The sequence below is a fragment of the Ictidomys tridecemlineatus genome, chromosome 12, assembly GCF_052094955.1.
Source record: "Ictidomys tridecemlineatus isolate mIctTri1 chromosome 12, mIctTri1.hap1, whole genome shotgun sequence".
Classification (NCBI taxonomy): Eukaryota; Metazoa; Chordata; class Mammalia; order Rodentia; family Sciuridae; genus Ictidomys; species Ictidomys tridecemlineatus.
The window spans coordinates 9,848,846-9,867,911 of record NC_135488.1 but is presented as its reverse complement, the minus strand read 5'-3'; the positions used below and the strand labels follow the sequence as shown (position 1 = coordinate 9,867,911).

At 49.2% G+C, this 19,066-nt stretch overlaps 2 protein-coding genes across 12 annotated transcripts in view; both read right to left on the bottom strand.

Moving 5' to 3' along the window:
- LOC144369008 (uncharacterized) overlaps window positions 1–2,693 on the bottom strand; it is a 28,438-nt gene extending 25,745 nt beyond the window's left edge. For 2 of the 6 annotated variants that reach the window (XM_078028046.1, XM_078028048.1), the window contains exons 1-2: window positions 2,306–2,326; window positions 1,996–2,208 (exon numbers count right to left, since the gene is read on the bottom strand). In XM_078028046.1, coding sequence (XP_077884172.1) covers window positions 1,996–2,037 — 42 coding nt within the window. In that variant the 5' untranslated portion in view covers window positions 2,038–2,208; window positions 2,306–2,326. Of the gene's footprint in view, window positions 1–1,995; window positions 2,209–2,305 lie in introns of all 6 variants that reach the window. The other 4 variants (XM_078028043.1, XM_078028045.1, XM_078028044.1 and 1 more) reach the window with 4 other exon arrangements.
- Window positions 2,694–12,808: 10,115 nt separating this feature from the next.
- The window catches only part of LOC144369006 (uncharacterized), a 48,997-nt gene continuing 42,739 nt past the window's right edge, over window positions 12,809–19,066 (bottom strand). For 4 of the 6 annotated variants that reach the window (XM_078028038.1, XM_078028039.1, XM_078028040.1 and 1 more), the window contains 5 exons: window positions 18,853–18,967; window positions 16,448–16,548; window positions 16,165–16,281; window positions 15,076–15,190; window positions 12,809–13,180 (listed from right to left, as the gene is read on the bottom strand). In XM_078028038.1, the coding sequence (XP_077884164.1) occupies window positions 12,975–13,180; window positions 15,076–15,190; window positions 16,165–16,281; window positions 16,448–16,548; window positions 18,853–18,967 (654 nt within the window). In that variant the 3' untranslated portion in view covers window positions 12,809–12,974. The remainder of the gene's footprint in view (window positions 13,181–15,075; window positions 15,191–16,164; window positions 16,282–16,447; window positions 16,549–18,852; window positions 18,968–19,066) is intronic. The other 2 variants (XM_078028041.1, XM_078028042.1) reach the window with 2 other exon arrangements.

The following is a 19,066-nucleotide window of genomic DNA, read 5'->3' as shown; positions in this document are numbered from 1 at the left end:
GAGAACACTCTGTGGGCATCTGTAGCCTTTCAAGACCCCAGAAACCATGCGGGCACCCCAGCACCAGCAGAGCATTTGTGCACATCACAACAATCACCCCGGGTGAGAACTCTCCATTCCACTCTGTACTAGGCCCTGCCATCTGTACTGATCAGTCCAACCCCTCTCCTTCCTGTTTCTTGATTATACTACCATGGTTCCCACACATGGATGCCAGGGTGCTTGTGCCCCCCCCCCAACAATTTGAGTTCCAGGAACAGTGGAATGTGTTTGGGAACTTCTGGATGACGGGAAGTCCCACCCTCCAGGGTTTCATCTTCAATGTAATGAGTGCAGAGGGAGCCAGGAGGGCTCTGTCAGGTAGAGAGAGGTGGGAGCTGATGGAGCCTCAACTAAGTGCCCAGGACTCTGGGTTCAGAGCTGGTGTTATGTGGAATTGTTGAGAGAAGTGAAGAAAACCCAGCTCACTGTACGCAGAGACAGCAGATGCCCTCACGTGGTCAGGCTGCTGTGCTAATCAGAGCCCCAAGATGTTCCACAGGTGTGGAGGTGGGGAACCCACATGCCAGCCCAGGCTGTTCCTGAGCACCTCTACCTGGATTCGAAAAACGTGACTCTGCATCAGAGTCCTCACATCAATGTATCCCGGCCCCCCACCCCAAAAGTTCTCTCAGAGACAGTGAGGTTCCACTGCTCTGGACTTGCCCTTTTCTCTGGGATTCTGGGGGACCATTAATTAGGAGGTCACAACAATTCTCAGCACACAGGCTGAGCCTACTGAGATCCCAGGAGTATCCAGGCATTGCTTCTATTTATAGTCCATCATGTCCCACGACACTGTGGACACGTATTGCACTCACCTAAAGAAACCACCAGGCCCAGGGCCTTTGTGCCACTGGCCTGCAGACACCTGGAGGAAAAGGCAACCTATAGGCTGCGTGGAACCAAAGACCCTAGATCCTGGGATCTGAGCTGGACACACAGCTCATGTGCACACAGTCACCACTGTCACTGAGAGTGCAATTGAAACACCCGCAGAGTTAGCAGTGGACCTGATATGCCCACGAGTGGGGGTGAACTGCATCCCTTGAAAATGATCGTGTCCAGAGAAAGGCAAATTTTGTAGGATTTCACTTATCTCAGATTCTCAATTATCAGGTTCATAAAAAGATAAAGTACAATGTTCTTTTCCTGGGCCTCAAGGGCACTAGAATTCCGCATTGATGGCAAGAGTATGTCCACGTGAGTTCTGGAGATGCATGGTGGTGACGCCTATACACCAACATGAACATGCTTAATGCCACTCAACTGTGTCCTCCAAAATGGTTGAATTACAAAACGGATGTTTGGTGTCAATTACCACAATGTAAATCCTTGGGAGACTGCTGATTGACTTATCTTAGCGTAAGTCAATGAATAAAGGTCCTCAGGTGTCAAGCTACAAAATGTGGGATGAGCATGGATGAGGATGGGCGGGAATATCCTCCCCCTCTAACACAATTAGGGAAGGATGTGCTGCCCTCAAGTGGCTGGGGGGCCTGGGATCCTGCCACAGAGGGGGATTCCAAACCTCACATCCCCTGACCCAGGCCAGAAGACCAGGTAGAGTCCAAGGACCCTGGGGCGGCCCAATGGCAATAAAGGTCAAAAGGAACTGGGATCTACCTGGACCCTCAATCCCCTACTCTGAGCAGGGCTGCATGACGAGGCCAGAGGCCATCCACAGCAATCTGCCTTTACAGAAAAACAGGGACTCCAGGCTGCCTCTGGCTCACTGACTCAGGGTGGTGTTTTCATAAAGCAAGACCACTTCCTCACATTTGACCAGCAGCTCATGCGCTGACAGCACAATGGCTGGCTTGACTCAGGCCCTGAGAAATGAAATAGAAAATTCATAGCAAACCCTTCTTTATCTCTTCCACATCATCAGGGGGTGTGATTCATTTCCATCAACAAAGATGTCTGAAATGATGTCTAAACATGCTGGGGACTCACCTCCGTGTGGAACTTTTCAGGATAAAGGGGATCAAATCTCATGAAGCAACTCTTCTCTCCTCTAGCCCATGGGCAATGCAAGGAACCTGCATGTTACCAGAGGCTCACTCTCTCTTCTCATGTCTTCTGGAAAGGATTCAGGAATGCTTCCTTCAAGGTGAAGCAGAAGCCTGCATTCCCAGCTGCACAGAAGTGTTTGAGGGCAGTGTCTCCCTTAAAACCCAAGAAGAAAAACAGGCCATTAAACAGGCACATGGATTAGAGTACATGATCAATGATCCCTCCTCCCTGAAGCCTTCCACATGCCCACCTTCCACATTCACAGAGAAATGCTTGGCCATTCTCAAGACCAGGAGACCATGATGCTCATCACCAGGGAGTCAATAGGAACATGAACAGAGCAGCATGGATTGCAGAAGGTGGCACACCAAGGATCTGCAGCACAGCTGCTAGAACACCAGAGCTTAACTTCAGTATTGACTTTCTGCCACCTGCCAAGTACGATGTTAATGTCAAGCACAACATGCAGATATGCAAGTAGTGGGTGACACGGTGCATCCATTCACAGAAGTGGGCAACATCTTCATTGGAACAAGGAAGTATCTTATCCTTACTCATCAAAATCATCACAAAGAATAAAATGGATGCAAGACTTCTCATTTCACTATCATGTAGCTGTTGGAATTCCCTATTAAATAATACCTCCTCCAAAATAAAAAATATCTCAGACATGTGTCAACTATTCGATGGATGACATTTTAAAAACTAGGCCTTTACTTCATATTTATGTATGCTATAGCCCTGCCTAAGGCTCTTTGAGAAAGGAGCACATAGAATTGGATCTTTGCAAATCTCACATTTGCCGATAAATATTACCGACAATGTCAGGCATGGCGAAGTGAAAAGTGGGACTTTGGATACTCAAAGAATGCTATGTTGTGAGATTGGTGTCTCTGACTCATAGACAGCATGTGGTTTCTATGAAAGCTGGTGAGGGAGCAGGAGTAACGAAGCTCATGGAACAGGTGACCTCAGGGAATACTGACAGATAGGCCAAACTGGAGAACATGTTCCAGCTAACATTGGTATTTGGGCTCCTGAGCCCAGTCCTGTTTTAAAAAAAGTTGCAGACAGGCAGTGTTCATGGACAAAATGTCTACCATGTAAAAGTGGGTAATTGAAATGTCATCTAGGTACACATCTGATAGAATGGTCTGCCAACCTATGAATTTCATTCTAACAAATAAAAAGAAAAACACAGACATGAGACATAAAGATAAAACCTTGTCTTCACCAGGATGCCTAAAAATAAGTTTTATTTGCCTCATGCAAATAGCTTTCAATAGAACTTCTGATTTCTGAATGAACCCATTCAATTTTATAATGCACAGATCATAAGGTTTTCTTTACAGAATATTCTCTTCTTCTTCTTCTTAAAGCCTCACATAGACAATGTCTCACAGGACATAGGAGGGGAATGACCCAAAGGATGAGAGAATGGCTGGAACCGTTCTCAAATGTGCCCATGTAGCCTAAAGTTTGAAGGCACCTAATTGTACTCTAAAACAATGATGAACCTATTTGATCCATTAATTAATAAATAGCACCGCTTTACCACTTGAACCAAATCACAGAAAAATGGAAACAGATGATCGAATTCCTCTTCTCCCATCACTTCCTGGCCCAGACTCTCCCCAGAGGTGACTCTGGTCATCTGTCTATTAGGGAGTCACCCGTGGTCCCTTATCTCTCAGAAAAGAAAATCACCTCAGCTACTGTCCCTAAAGCCAAGTGATGGCTGCGGTTTCCACACTGTGTGGATCTGGAGAGATGCACAGTGCCGCTGGACCAGCCTATGTTCAGGGCTGTGTCTGTGTCCCACAGCTGAAACATGTGGTCCAGGGTCTTCTTTCCACCCACAGGTCCTAAGAACTTGCAGACAGCACGTGCCTCCTTATTCACTGTGGCCACAGACTTCCTGCCAATGGCCATTGCATTGTACATGTCTTATAATTTAACACGGCATTGAAATGAACTTCCTTCTGGGAGCTTCCCAGGGCACGTCCCAAGACCTGAATTTCTGTGTTGTGGGGAGCATAGCATTCGTGCATTTTTTAAGTTTCATGGATAATGTTAAATGTGCCTCCAAAGTGTATGAAAAAAGCTTATCTTCCTATCCCCTCCCAGCACATATTATCAACATCCTTAATTTTGGTAAAAAATAAATAAATAAAACACATCATTTGAGCCTGTGTTCATCTTCTTGCCAGCTGTGTTCCAGTGACCTCCTCCCATGCATAGTGCTCATCTGTGTTTCTCCTCGTGCCTCCTGTTATACTGGGTTGCCATTTCCTCCCAATCAGTCCCTCTGTTTTGACAATGTTTGGGGCATATTTCGTTGGAGAGTAGTTTCTAACGTGGATGGTCAATTGAACCATCTTGACAGCTTTGGGTTTTGAGGATTGAAGCCAACCCTCCCCATTTCTAGGCCACAGCCTCTTCTCCTAGATTTCTACCAGTATTCCAGTAAATATTTCATTTAATTTGGTTGGTCTCTGTGTCTGGGTTCAAGACTTAGGTCCTGCACTTGCTAGCAGGGACATTGTGCTTTCTGGCTTGTTGTGTTGGCTTCTTGGGGACACTGTGAGGATCAGGTAGGCAAGGCAGGTAGAGTGGCTGGCCTAGAGCATGGCCCAGAGGGAGCGTTTGATCAACATTATTTGTAAAATGACAGCTGTCAATTATCACAACCAACATGAAAGGCCATCCTAATAATCATCATTATTAAAATATTGGTCACAATAATGTTTTCTACTTCTATGGTACAACTGTATTATACTCTCCATGAGTGAGGTCACAGGCCATGTGTCATTGTGTGCCTGCTTCTGTCACTTAGCCTGGAGGCCCCTGGCATAGTTTGCGCTTCAGGACTGGAAGCTCTTTTACGATACAGTTTTCAAGTGGCCATTGGTCGCCTGATGGTTCTCCATGGGGTCATCTGAGCCTGGCTTGCATCTGGCTCCTGCAAGCAACATCCTGTTTTGCTAGAAACTCCATCGAAAGAGGCTTGGAACTCCTGCTCTCTTGTTCATCTCTGAAGTTCTGCCATTTCTTCTAAGATGGCTCCATCTCCAAACCCCCTCCCCTGCTCCAGGGCTTTGAAGCGGTTTCTTTGGAAGCTTCTGCACAGGGTTAAGGACAAGCCATTCCTCACATGCTCCTTCAACAGGAGGAAGAGAGGGACCAGAGGGGCCATAGGGAGCAACCTCCTGCTCTGTTCCAGGCAGCCACTTCCAGGCTGGGTCTGCAGCCTGGGGCTCTCAGGACGGCTCTGGCTAAGGGGGAAGCCCTACCCAAGCCTGGGTCACAGCCTCCCATGCCCCAGGGCAGCTGGTGAGCACTGGTGGAGGGTGGAGGGGAAGGCTTGCACCCCAGGAGTCGGGTCTGGACAGCATTCAGGTGGGAAGAGACCACTGGTCACCAAGGGGATGTGAAGCAGGGGGTGACCCAGGGCAGCCATGAGATCTCCTCTAAAGAACACTGTGGTCCCAGCAGTACAAAGGGACTGAGTGACATTATTACTCTTCCCTGTTTTAAGGACATAGGTGTGGAAGGGATTCCTGAGAGTCACAGAAAACGTGGCTCACAGGTTTCATTTTGCCATCTAGGAGTGACTTTGGCCGCACTGGTGGCAATTCCCCGGACCTTTGATGAGCCCCCTGGCATCCTCCCAGTGAGTCCTCCCAGGCCCAGTCTCAGGGGCAGACAGCTGCTCTGACTGCTCTCCCTGGACCTGAGGATCACATGGGGTTTTGAAATTCTTTTTGTTGCCGCACTGGGCATTGAGCCCAGGGCCTTGCACATGCTAGGCAAGTGCTCTACCGCGGAGCTCACCCAGCCCTGAGGGTGACAGGTTTGGAGAGCATTTGCTACCTGAGTCTTGGTGAGGTGAATCCTCATAGCCCTGAAGTCAGCACGTTTCTCTACCAGCTGCGTTTGCAGGGTTAAGATCTTAGCTTGAGTTTTGATTTCCCTTATTTCTTCACTTCTCTCTCTCTCTCTCTTTTGGTACCAGGGGTTGAACCAAGGGGTGCTTTACCACTGAGCCACATCCCCAGCCCTTTTTAAAATACTTCATTACAGACAGAGTCTCACTGAGTTGCTCAGAGCCTCACTAAATGGCTAAGGTTGGCTTCAAACATGTCATCCTCCAGCCTCAGCCTCCAGAGTTGCTGGGATTACAGGCATGCACCACTGCCCCCCAGCTCTGCACTATTCTTAATCAGAGAACATGTGGGGCTATGTTTACTAGTTATGAATTGAGTTGCCCTCCAGAGAAAAGGAAAAGTAACAAAGCACTGCTGTGTGGGCAAATCATTAATGACCCCAGGACAGGGTCAGCTTTCTCGCAAGGAAACCCCACTGCGAAAAAGGAGCCCCTTGGCCAACGCAGTGGTGCACTCCTGGAATCCCTGCACCTCAGGAGGCTGAGGCAGGAGGATCAAAAATTTCAAAATCAGCCTTAGCAATGGCAAGGCACTAAGCAAATCAGTGAGACCCTGACCCTAAATCAAATTCAAAATTGGGCGGGGGATGGGGTTCAGTGGTCAAGCATCCCTGAGATCAATCACCGGTACCACCCCCCACCCCCCACCCCCCATGAAATAAAAGAGCCTCTGCTAAGGACTTCCATGTTGGCTGAGGCAGCTGCCTGCAGTGGGTGTCCTGCAGAATGCAGTCAATCTCCCCAGGCCTGGGCTGTGGGTAGGGGTTGGCCCGGAGACCAGGGGTTAGCCCCCAGCTAATGATCACTTGGTATTGTGGTTTGGATATCAAATGTCCCCATTGCCCATGTGCTAAAGGCTTGGTCACCAGCCTGTGGCCCTTGGGACATAATGGAAACTTTAGTAGGTGGGGCCTCCTGGAAGGAATGAGATCATTAGGGGTGTGACCTTGAGGGGGATATTGGGACCCAGCCCAGTCCTACCCACCCTCTTCCCAGTTACCCAGAGATGATCAGCCTCCTCTGTCATGTGCTCCAGCTGCCAGGATGTCCTACTGTGCTGCCACAGGCCCAAAGCAACAGGGCTAAGGTGCCATGGACTGAGACCTATGCAGCCATGAGCCAAAAGAAACCCTGTTTCCTTTTAAGGGGATTCTCTCAGATGCTTTGTCACAGCAACAGAAAGCTGACAGCACCCTTGGTCTGTTCCCGTGCTTTATAGATGGGGATGCTGAGGGCCCACAGGAAGCCGAGCAGCCCCAGGTCACATGGTCCCGTAAAAACAATTATTATCCATTCATTCACTGACTACATGGCAGGAGTTGGACTCCAGATCTCAGTGTTTGAAAAAGTTGTGTTTCCTTCCTGCCCCTTAGTCCCTCGCTCTCTTTTTTTGTATGAATCCAAGAAGGACCTTCAGGAGATTGCAATGCCACCCAGTCATCGTAGCCAGCTTTGTACTTGAACATGAAGTTCATAGGATGTTTCTGCTTCACATTGTGTTAGTCACTAGTCATCAGAGAGCTCTGTGCTTTCACCTACAGAGTGCCACCCCACTTCCCTGCTGCAAGGGCTCTTCCTGCCAGGTCACCTGCTGGATGGAGGGCACTGCCCAGTGCCCTAGATCTCTCCTGAATGTCCTGTGACCAACCCACTGCAGGCCAGGCAGACATCCACAGAAAAAAAACAGCGAGTGGGTCTGGCGCCCCCTGCAGAAAGCACCCCGTCCAGGTACTGTTATATAGATGCCCACGGAACATTCCTCAAACCTGCAGCAGCTTGGACTGCATCCAAATGCAACCACAGGCCGAGCACAGTGCCACCCACCTGTGCTAGAGTGACTCCGGAGGTTGAGGCAGGAGGATTGTGGGTTTGAGGCCAGGTTTAGCAACTTATTGAGGCACTGTCTTAAGGTAAAGAATTAAAAGGGCTGAGGATGTAGCTCAGTGGCAGAGCCCCTGGTCCAATCCCCAGTACCAAGAGGAGGTGGAGATACCAGAGATGGGAACTTCTGAGTTGGGTCAATGGTAACTCCAAGTCCAATGAGACTGAATGCACAGGGGAAGCTTTAACCCGCAAAAGAAAAGGAGGCAGAGAGCTTCAGCTCCAGGTAAAGGACTAGGAATTGAACCCGGGTGCCTTACCACTGAGCACACCCCAATCCTTTTTATTCTTGTTTTGAGAAGGGGTCTTGCTACGTTGCTGAGGGTCTCACTAAATCACCAAGGTTGACCTCAAGTGATCCTCCTGCCTCAGCCTCCTGAGACTCTCTGGGATTACAGGCATGCACCACCATGCCCAGCAGGAAAGGAACTTTTATCAGTGCAGCCACACGGGAAAGGCAGGGGACCCACATCTTAGCCTGTCTTCAGGGGGTGACAATGACTTGGAGCTTTTATAGAGAGGGGAATGAGGGCAAGGGCTTGGGCTTTGCACAGCTGCCAAAGCAGGTGGTCCTGACCAGTTGAGGTCTGTCCATCTTCCCAGGATTGGCCAGGTGGGGCCTTGTCAGGAGAGCTGTGTCACCTGCTTTGGCTCTCAGATGCACATCAATCAGACCTTGTTCCTGGGACATGAAACAGACTGCATGGGGGCGGGGGTCTGGATTCTGAATTAAGAGCAACTTCCTTCTGCTGAAAATAGAGACGGGCTGCAACCCCATGCCCACCTCAGGAGCCAGAAAAGCTAAGATGGGTCCCGCCCTTTCTCAGGCCTGAACACAGGCCATAGGCCTAGGCATTTTCTGTGTTTTTCCCATTTTTGCTTTTCTTCAGGCCAAGGAAATTCACGTATGTAGATCACTTGGGTTTTGTTTCTATAAACTGTAACCACTTCTGTGGGTCAGGGGCTTCTTCCAAGCCTTCTGGCTGCTTCTCCCCAGTTTGATCAAAGTTCTTTATTTTTTCCTTTTTCTTTCTTTCTTTCTTTCTTTCTTTCTTTTTTTTTCTTTTTTTTTTTTTTTTTTTTTTTGCCTGTTCCTTGTGCTGGTGGGCACTGATGCAGCCAGCAGGGTCCAGTAACAAATCCAAGGTGACTCAGGCAAAGGGGATGGATGGGCCATATATTGAGGCAGAGATACTGCCCTTCTAATTCTGCCTTTAGCATCCATTGGATGTCTGCGGGTAGACGTGGAGGGCTGGAGTCCTCCTTACAAACTCCCCAAGACTCAAGTCAGAAAACACTGAAAGCCCTGTCGCCCTCAGGGACAGGGCCCCAGACAGTTCCTCGGTGCCTTTCAAAGGCTGCCAAGGGAGAAGTCACTTGAGGCCCGACTCCAGGAGGATCATCAAGGGGCGGGACAGGGGGACTTCAGGTAAAAAGCCGCAGCCAGCTCGCCCTAGGACCCCAGCCCTCACCAGCCCCACCGCGTTCCTGGACAGAAAGGTTTCCTCGAGCATCCTCACTGGGTGTCCCTGCAGCAGGGCCCCAAGATTGTTCTGGAAAGGGATCTGTCAGGTGGGAGCGACAGAATCTCATGAAATTTTAAGTACAACAGAATGCCAAATGACTACTCATTCCAGTGAAGACATGCTGCAAATAAGACTTAGAACACGTGCTGCAAACAAGACTTAGAAAAGTGTCCTCAGAGAAGATTCTGTCATTCTGCATTTGCTTCTGAAAGTTGAAGCACACAGTTCTAATGAGCCCAGGAAGAGGTTGATACCCAGTTGAGTTGGCATATGATGTGCCAGAGCTCAGGACTTCAGGGCTGCTGTCAGGTGGTTCCCGGGCTCTTCTGGTCCTCACCTTCACTCAGTGTCTTTTTGTTGGTGATGTCATTCAGCAATGGATTACTGGCCCAGAGATTGTTCAGTATTGCTCAGTAGGATCAAAACACTGTCACTAGTTGTAGGTAGCCAACTCCAGGTGAGAAACTTGATAGATGTTAATGCTCATGGCTTCACACCAGCAACCTGCCCCTCAGTGGTCATGCTCTCTAAAACATACACCATGCTAAATTGTGTGGAAGCATTCTAGGTCTAGCCAAACCACACGATCTTTCAAAAACAGCCCAATAACATTTAGAGGATTCACTCTCCAAAGCAAGCTTGCCAATGCCTGAGCGCCCACACACTCGATTGGCGCCAACCTCACTTCCTTTTAGAATGCACACATCCACAAAGATACCACTGCCTGTGGTGGTTGAGCGGCCTCTCCAATGGATGAGGTGGATGTGAATGTAACACGTGAATGAATTAGCATTTACCATCAACTGGAAGAAAAAAATCCATTCTCTAAGATATGATGACGGAGCTGCTCTGTGATCTAGACCATTTCCCTCTCCTGCATCCTCTCTCTTTTCCTCTGCCTTGATGGAACTCCAACTGAGCCCAGAAAGATGTGTCCTTTCTAGTCAGAAGCCCTGTCATGGCTTCCATTTCCAGGCCCTGATTCCTGGTTAACTGCAGCCAGAGCTCGCTTTCAAGGTAGTTTCTTCAGATCCCTTCCCTACCCTAACCACAGTGTGGGCTCTGGCCCCACCCTTACTCTCTACACCACCATTCCACATTAGGGTCTTCCTGTCCCTCTCTGTGACCCAGGACTGCCCATGACCGACCCCACCCAACAACAAGCTGTTGAACCAGGTGCCATCAAATGGAAGAAATGACCAGAGATGGCTAACTTGAAGATTTCACAGAATAGTCCATGAGACAAGGAATATCCTGAACCAGTGAAATGACATAAGAGGAAGTCAATGAATTCTAACCTCAAGGGCAAATCCTACAGTACACTGGCTCTCAAATTCAGCTACACACTGGAGCCACCTGGGAGCTGTGCATAGTACTGACCGCTGGACCACCCACTGGCCCTGGGCTGATGGAATGCCTCTGGGCTAAGATGGGACACTGGGGTTTGTAAATTACCAGTTGAGTATAATATAAAGCAAACTTTGAGAACATTGCTTTTTTTCCCCACATGAAGAACTGTGTGCATACAGATGCAGAAGTACACAAATCTGCAGCATAAACCTCCTTGAGGGCCATAGATTAAATGCACTGCAGTCACCAGCATCCTGGCTAGGAACACCACCAGCCTCCTATTTCCACCTTCCAGGTGATTGCAGCCCCGCCATCCAAGCATGGAGGAGTCCTCCCTGCTGAGAAATTTCAGTGTGCAGAATGGAGAGCCCTCTCTCCTGGGAGTCCCTGCTTTGACAATAAGTGCACTGGAGAAGTTGAAATCAAGTGGGAGGCACATGGGCAGGCTTTCTGGATGAGGCCCTATTGAAAGAAGAATGGGATCTGAGGAGTGGACCAGAGAGAGGAAAGATGGAAAGTACAGCAAGTACATTCAGAGCCGAGGTCAGGCCCAAAATACAATGTTGGCTGACAAGAGAGCCCTTGCACCAGGATCAACAATTTTGAGAAGGCAATGAGGACTGCCTGAAAAGATCAATTCCACAAAATTCCATGGAAACCTACTCATCACACCTTTCTGAAAACACTGGAAATGTAGGTTTCATGCAAGGAACTCTGGGTGACAGATGGCAAAGTTTGCCAAATGCAAACATGCCTACCAGCTCTGAGAAGCCATTCTCATTCACACTGCTTCAACCAGGGAAAATCCCCATGTGCTCACTGAGAACAAGTTAGCTTGTGCCACTTGAAGCTGCTTCAACAAACAGCTTCACTTCTGCACTTCTAAGCTGTTCTCCTCAAGAACTTTCAGAGCACAGTTCAGGCCTGAAACACAAAGGGTGCCAGAAAGAGATCTCTTGAATCTAGCATCACCAACGTGCAGTGAAAAAGAGGACCAGCTGAGAAGATCAGTTCTCCAAAGTCTCACTGACATCCATTTGTCACACTCATTTACAACATTCACTTGAAGTGCAGGTGCCCACATGAGTGAACTGTTTTTTTTTTTTTTTTTTTTTTTTTTATCAATGGCACAGAGGCTTCAATGTGTAAGCATGCCTGTCACCTGTAAGAAGCAGTTTTGAATTCTTTTAGGTCAACAGGAAAAAAAATAGCATGTGCTCACTTACAACAAAGTTAATCAACAAAGCAAATTGAAACTGCTTGCAGCAAACAGCTTCCATTCTCCCATTCCCCAGCTATTTTCAGCAATCGCATCCAGAGTCCAATTCCAGCTCATTATAAAATGTGTGCTCCCAAGGAAGCCTGTATAATTGACATCACCCAACTTGGGGAGGCAAGGGGAATGCTGAGAAGATCAGTTCTTCAAAACCCCTACTTTTTCAGAAAACTCATTGAAAGGCAGGATACCCACTTGCAGCCATCAGTGGTTGACAGATGGCACAGAGGCTTCAATGTGAAACCGTGAATGCCAATCATTACAAGTGCTTCTGACACACTCTAGTGCAACCTGGGACACCCCAAAGTGCTCAACGAGAATACACTTTGTTCCTGCAAGTGGAAGCAGCTTGCATGAACTGTTTCAATCAGGAAATTCCAAGCTCTTCTCAGCAATCACATTCAGAGCACAGTTTTGGCCCAATAGAAAAAGGGTCCTAGCAAGAGGGTCCCACACCTACGATCACCTTCATAAGGTAGCTTCCCATCTTCTGTGTGGAAGTGGGTTTCTCCTTGGCCCTTATGCTGTGGAGGAGACCACTAGGAGCTAAGCTTCATGCAGGACCATCTGACCTGGACTTTTTGCAAGCCCTATGAAGCCCTCACACAAGCTCAAATGCTACAGGACTCTGCAGACCAGTCCATGCAACAGTAGACATTCATTCATTGTCTAGAGTCTACAGGTTCCTAAATGCACGGCATTCATTGTCATCAAATGCACAATTTTGATCAAAAACCATCACCAGTAGATCAGGTAACAAATCATCACAGTAGATCAGGTAACAAAAACATATATATTTTAAAATAATAATATATTAATGGAAACAACAAATACAGGATAGAGTAACAACTGTGTTACTAAACAAGGTCAAGGACAATGGCAAACTATAGATTCAAACTTTGAAGCCAATAGTAATCAATGTAAATATTCCAGGGCTGCCTCAGCCCCGCCCAGGCACACAGCAGCAGAATGGTTTTGCAAGCATCCTCAGGAGGGCTGGAGCCTTCTTTGCAGGACGAGAGGGAGGTTGAGGCTGGATCCACTCATCATTCTTTTGGGAGAGGCTCCTTTTCCTCAGCACGAAGTTGGGTTTTGTGTGAGGGTTCTTTGCGTAAAATACGTTGGCCTGCGCTGGAATCCTCAGCTCTGGGGAGAGAGGGGTGTACAAAATAAGGTGGCTCGGGAGGTGCTCCCTGGGACACCCCAACATCTGAGAGCCTGTGCCAGAAACTAACTGAGCCACACACCTGAGAGCTCTCCAATTCAGCACCAATACCAACAAGACAGCCTCCACAGTCCTCCCTGAGGAAGAACTAGGCAGAGCACTTCAACAGACCTAATGTCTGTTCCTACCAAAGGCTTTGGACTCCAAAACATCCCAGGTCCTCTTGCGTCTGCCAAAGCACACCACTAGGGTTTGCATCTGAAATCTCCCACAAAAGTGCCGAAGATTCAGACCCCACATGAGCCATCTTCACAGGTGGGTTTGGAAGGAAGCATTGGATGGTGAGTGCTCTGATGTCAACATGAAATTCTCATTCAAGATGAATACACTACTGGGAGGTGGGAGGGACTGGAAGAAAGGTTGAGCATGCTTGGAGGAAGACCTAAACAGGAGTGCGCCCTGGGCAACAGTACCTTGTCCCTGTTGGCTCCACTGAATCCTCATTCTCCAAGTAGAGGTCCTCCTTCTCCTCTCCGTCTTTCTCTCTCTCCCTCTCTCCCAGCCTTGTTCTCTCTCTCCCAGTCTATGCCTTTGTGGCAAGGGCTGAGGAGCTGTCCACTGCCACACACTAGAGCTTTATGGACAGCCTCAGTGCACAACCAAAGAGAAAGTTGTGAAACCCAGAGAAAAGGCCTAGGATTCTCAAGTATGGCCACAGTGAGGACAGGCTGACCAGCACGGATACCACATTAGAGCCACGCTTCTGCGTTGGTGGAGCCTGCTTCCATGTGAACCAGGCTTCTGAGAATGGAGGCCACATTCCAAATGCTGCCCTCCTGAGAACAATGATTCCAAAGACCAGCAAAGGGACTGCTTCCCTCCGACATGGTGTATGGCCCAGTGGTGCCATGACCCCGAGTGGGGGAATACAACAGCCAGCTTCTCCTTCCTCTGAACACCTCTTTCCTGTCGCCCTCCTCTAACCTAGAGCCTGTTCTCCATCCCTTCTGGGTTGGATGTGGGGATCTCTGCTATGAATTTCTTAGGCTACCAAGGCCCCAGACAGACTTCCTCTTCCATAGACTCTACTAACCTAACAGAAGGTTAAGATAGGAGACAAGTGATCCTAGAACTCATTGGGATGGTGGTCTTCAGCGTCCATAGGCTGGGATAATGGCTGCTGAGGTGTTTGGCTCACAAAAGCCAACCAACCAACCAATGAAAAAGCGCTGACATTATTATCAGATGAGCTCTGTGGCTACGTGCTCAGGAAGCCCTCATCTGACTCTAGTTAGGGATCATAACCTGGCTATTGGGATCACTCCTTGGCTAGTGGACTCAGGTGCGGAAGACCATGGAATTTATGCAAAAACAGATGATTCAAGCTGTCCCCCAGGCTGTGTTTTCTTCCCAATTTCATCCTGTTACTGCTTGCTAGAATCTTGGCAATGCTCTGCCCAGGCAGTGGTTTTCTTGTCACACAGAAGGCTTTCAATCCTACTGCTTCAGTCCACAAAATGCCAGTTCCATCTTTAGCCCATGCATGCCCATGTTCCTCTGAAACCACTCCTATCTCAGACCACAGAACCATACTGCTCCTGGAAAGAGGCTTTCCTCCTCACTCCTCAATGATGTCAGCTTTGCATGCGTCTTCATGTCCTGGGCAGGGCACCTGGTGGGGGAGCCGCACTAGCCACTGGGGTATACCAAAACACCTGGAGAGCTTACACCAGCAGAAGTGCAGTTGGCTTTGTGCACGAGCCCAACACACCCTGTTGGAGTGTTCTTGGGGGTCAGAGACTACTCTTTGGTGCTAAGAGTTGACCTGAGTCCACATCCTGACCCTTGCTCTCTGTCATCTGATTGTCCCACTTACTCTGACGGTGAGACATGATTTGGCCCAGCTCATATTCCTCCGGCTTCTCCTGAGTAAGCAAGTGTAGCTCGAGGGCCCTGCGGATGACGACAGGAGCCCGATCGTGGCAGGTCACCTGGAGCAGCATGGGAGACAGGCCTTCAGGAAATGGGCCTTGAAGTGACTACTCAAGGACAGTGGGCAGGGGCATTCTGGAGGCACCTCCACTCTAAATACAAGGGCAACATCCATGACCCTACTACCTGAGGCTGACCTCCTGCTCATCGCGTGGGCTCTTCACATAGGCTACTAGCCCAATCCTTGTACATAGGACTTCCTGGACCTGCCATTGCTCTTTGTGGAGCTGCACTTCTCTCCAAGTGAAAGGACCCCACTACCTGCATACAGATGCAATCTCATCCCACAAGTTGGGAGGAATGGGACAATAGCCTCCAAGATCCTAGGTCTGCCCGAGGATGCAGGCGGCATTGGGAATGGCCTAGGCACAAAACCGAGAGGCTTTGGTCTGGATTGCCAGGGCCCAAATCAGACCCAGGAACATGACCACACACAGGAGTGACGAAAGATAGCCATGAGAGCTCCTGGCCTCCAGAGGCTCAGTGCTGGCTGGGGTGTACGAGGGCACCTCATCCGGCAAGGGTGGTCATTGGGTTACCTGGACATTTAGTGTGCTTGCTCCACATCCATACTGACTCTGCAGAGAGACCCTCTCAGCTCCTTGTTCAAGGAACATGCAGAACCTCATACTGGTGTCCTGCTCCATAGAGGCCAGCATCCCATACAGGGGAACCTGCAACCTAGGTCCTGGCCTGTTCTCATCTGTCACCCATACCTGCCTCTGCCCTTCTGGACTGCATGCTGCCACCTGACACACAGACTCCCTCAGACATGGCGGTGGACAAGCTGCTGCTCTCCCTCATCTCAGCTCCAGCCCTTCACACTGACCTCTTCCTTGTTGATTCCCATCTATCCTCCTGATCATCCAGAAGCTCCAAATTCAAGAGGGCATGAGTAGTTCATGGTATTGGACCAGTGTCTGCTCCCCACCCAGGTGTAAGCACCAGGGGACACCCCTGCTCCCAGGCTTACCAAAACAGTCTTGGCCATCTTTGGACTTTGTGTTTCTAAGTGGACACGAATTAAGCAGGTGTCTCCCACCTGCTTGTGGGAAAGCGGCCTGGAGGACTTGCAGGTTGATTCTGAGAACTGTGGGGGATGGAACATCAGCAAACCCAGAAACAGAAAGCCACCCCAGCCTGTCAGTTGGCTCTATGGGCTTCTAGCACATATGTCCAGGTGCTCGGGCTTCTTATTTCCCCAGGTGGGAGTGGAATGGCAGCACAAGTACAGCTTGAATAAGGTAGGTGTTTACCTCCTTTCCCTTGACCTCGCGGCATTTCCTCACGATGAAATAATATTTTATTTGTGGATTCATGGACAGATACATCAGTGAGTTGTCAGGGACCTTGATTTCTGCAGAGCAAAGTGGAGAGAATTGTTAGGTGGCACTCAAGGATTATACCACAAAACACCCACAACCCCTGAGAGTCTCCGCCAGGGCGAGCCTGCACCAGAATTGAGAGCCCTCCTATCCAGCTACAGTGCCACCAAAGACTTCCTTAGTGATTCTTCCCTGGAGAAGATGATGTACAGGATTCTAAACCAAAAGAGCACCTGGCAATGGAAACAGCACCTTGGGCCCAGAACTTCTCAGTGCAGGTTGGATCTGCCAAAGGGACACTGCTAGGATCTGCATCAGGATTGGCAAAGGCTCCTGTGCTTAGGCCTTTCTCCCCAGGGCAGCCATGCTCACACATGGGCATTCAGGGAAGCGTTGGATGGTGGGCGAATTCATCCCCTTGCCCTGGATGAATCCACTCATGGATGAATACGCGGAGGGGAGGTGGTATCCATCAGAGGTGTGTTGGGCATGGACATGGGAGGACTTCAGCAGGGTGGTGCCCTGGAGAACTCTATTGTTTTCTAGGATCGCTCTCCTTCCCCTTGTTTCTCATCAGGAGCTGTCTGCTTGGTACTTTTATTCTGGTTCTTGTTCTACTTCTGGCTCTTCTTTCTGTCCTGCATCTTCTTGTAGTTCTTTCTGGGTCTTTTTCCTGTTTTTACATGATTCCTTCTTGTTCTTCTTCTTGTGTATCTCCCTCCACCCTTCCTTCTGTTCACCTCCTTCTTTTTCTTCTTCTGCCTCCTGCTCTTTATCGTGTGATCCTCTCCCCACTCAGGAGTGTCTCTTTCTCCTCCTCCTCCTCCTCCTTCTTTCTCTGGCAATGGTGGGGCGTCCTGAGGAGTTCAAATCTACCACACTCTTCTGCCCAGATGCAGCCTCTGTTCAGTAGTCCAAGATGAAATCAGTTCTCAATCAATGGCCAGGAGTGAAACCAAGACCAAAGACAAGTGACTTCCTTTCTTTGTCATTGTCACAGTCAGGAAAGACTGAATAACACACACCACATTCTGGATAGGCTTCTACCTGTGGTAGTCAGCACCTCATCTGGACCAGGATTGCTAAAATAGATTCCACCTCCATAAAGCTTCCCCAATGAAAACAAGGTTTCCAAAATCTAGGAGAGGGCCAGCATCACTGCCACCCTCCTGCCATAAGGCATAGATGCCATCACACCTAGTGGGTTCCAGGCCCCCCGGAGTCCTCCCTTTTGACGTCTGTTACACACAAACCTTCCCTGGTCTGGAGCCTGCTCTCAACTGATGCTTGGGTTGAAAGTCTGTTTCTAAAATCACCTTTGTAGATTCTCGGTTTGGTAATTCCTTTTGACTGGCTTATTTTTTTACTAGGGATAAAACCAGAGGCACTTAAGCACTGAGACCATTCCCAGGCTTTTTGACTTGGGTAAAGGGTCTCCCGAAGTTTCTGAGGCTGTTTGGAAATCCCCATCCCCCTGCACTGCCTCCCAAGTCCCTGAGATTCGCAGACACTGCCCCTTGCCCAGCTCCTTGCACCTCAGTCTTCCTCATGTGTGAGACAGAGCCAACTCAAATGAGGCGGTGTGTGAAAATGGGAAAACTCACTTACGTGCCCGACAGATGGTGGGTTCTACTGTGGACAGGCTGGGATGGTGGAGGCTAGGAGTGTCGGGCTCACAAGAAAGGAAAGAGCACTGGCATTGTGGACAGCTCAGCATTGTGGCCTCTGTTCTTCAGATGCCCTTCTTTGTTGCTGGAAGGAATAATAACCTGGCCATTCTGATATCTCCAGGAGATGGGCACCCAGGCACAGAGGACTTGGAATTGTTCCAAAAAGAACCCAAACAGGCTGTCCCCTGGCCTTGACTTCCTCTTCACTGAGCCCTGTTCCCAGCTGCTGCAATCCTGACATTCTTGTGTAGGCAGGACTTCTCATATCCTGGCCATGGATTGGGACCTGTGCGGCTTCCGTCCATAGCAATGCTGATCCAATCAGGACCCAAGCTCTGCTCCTCTTCATTTGAAGGCATCCTTATCAGTGAGCCATAAACCAAACTGATGATGGATTGAGCCTCTCTCTCTGCCTTGCCCTCATCGATATTAGCTTTGCATTGCCAGACCAGGTCCAGGGGAGAACACGTTTAGGGAGGTCCAGCAGCCCCCTGGGGCCGCACTGAACACCTCCACATTGGACACGCCCATCACTGCACTTGGTTTCCTGCACCAGGCCCACCACACTCTGGCTGTTTTAGGGCCAAGGCCCACTTTCTCTTGGCTGTGAGTTATCCTGAGCCCACTGTGGATCATGTCTCCCCACTGTCTGATTGTCTGACTTACTCTCATGCAGAGACATCATTCTCAGCAGCTCAAAGTTGTCCACATCCTCATGCTGCAACAAATTTTGGTCCAAGGCCCTGCGGATGAGGCTTGTCACCCTCTCCTGACACGTCACCTAGATCAGGGTGGGACAAATGTCATCAGAGAATGGCTTTTAGAGGAGCTACCCAGAAGACTGTGGTCAAACATTCAGGAGAAAAGTTAGCTACATATA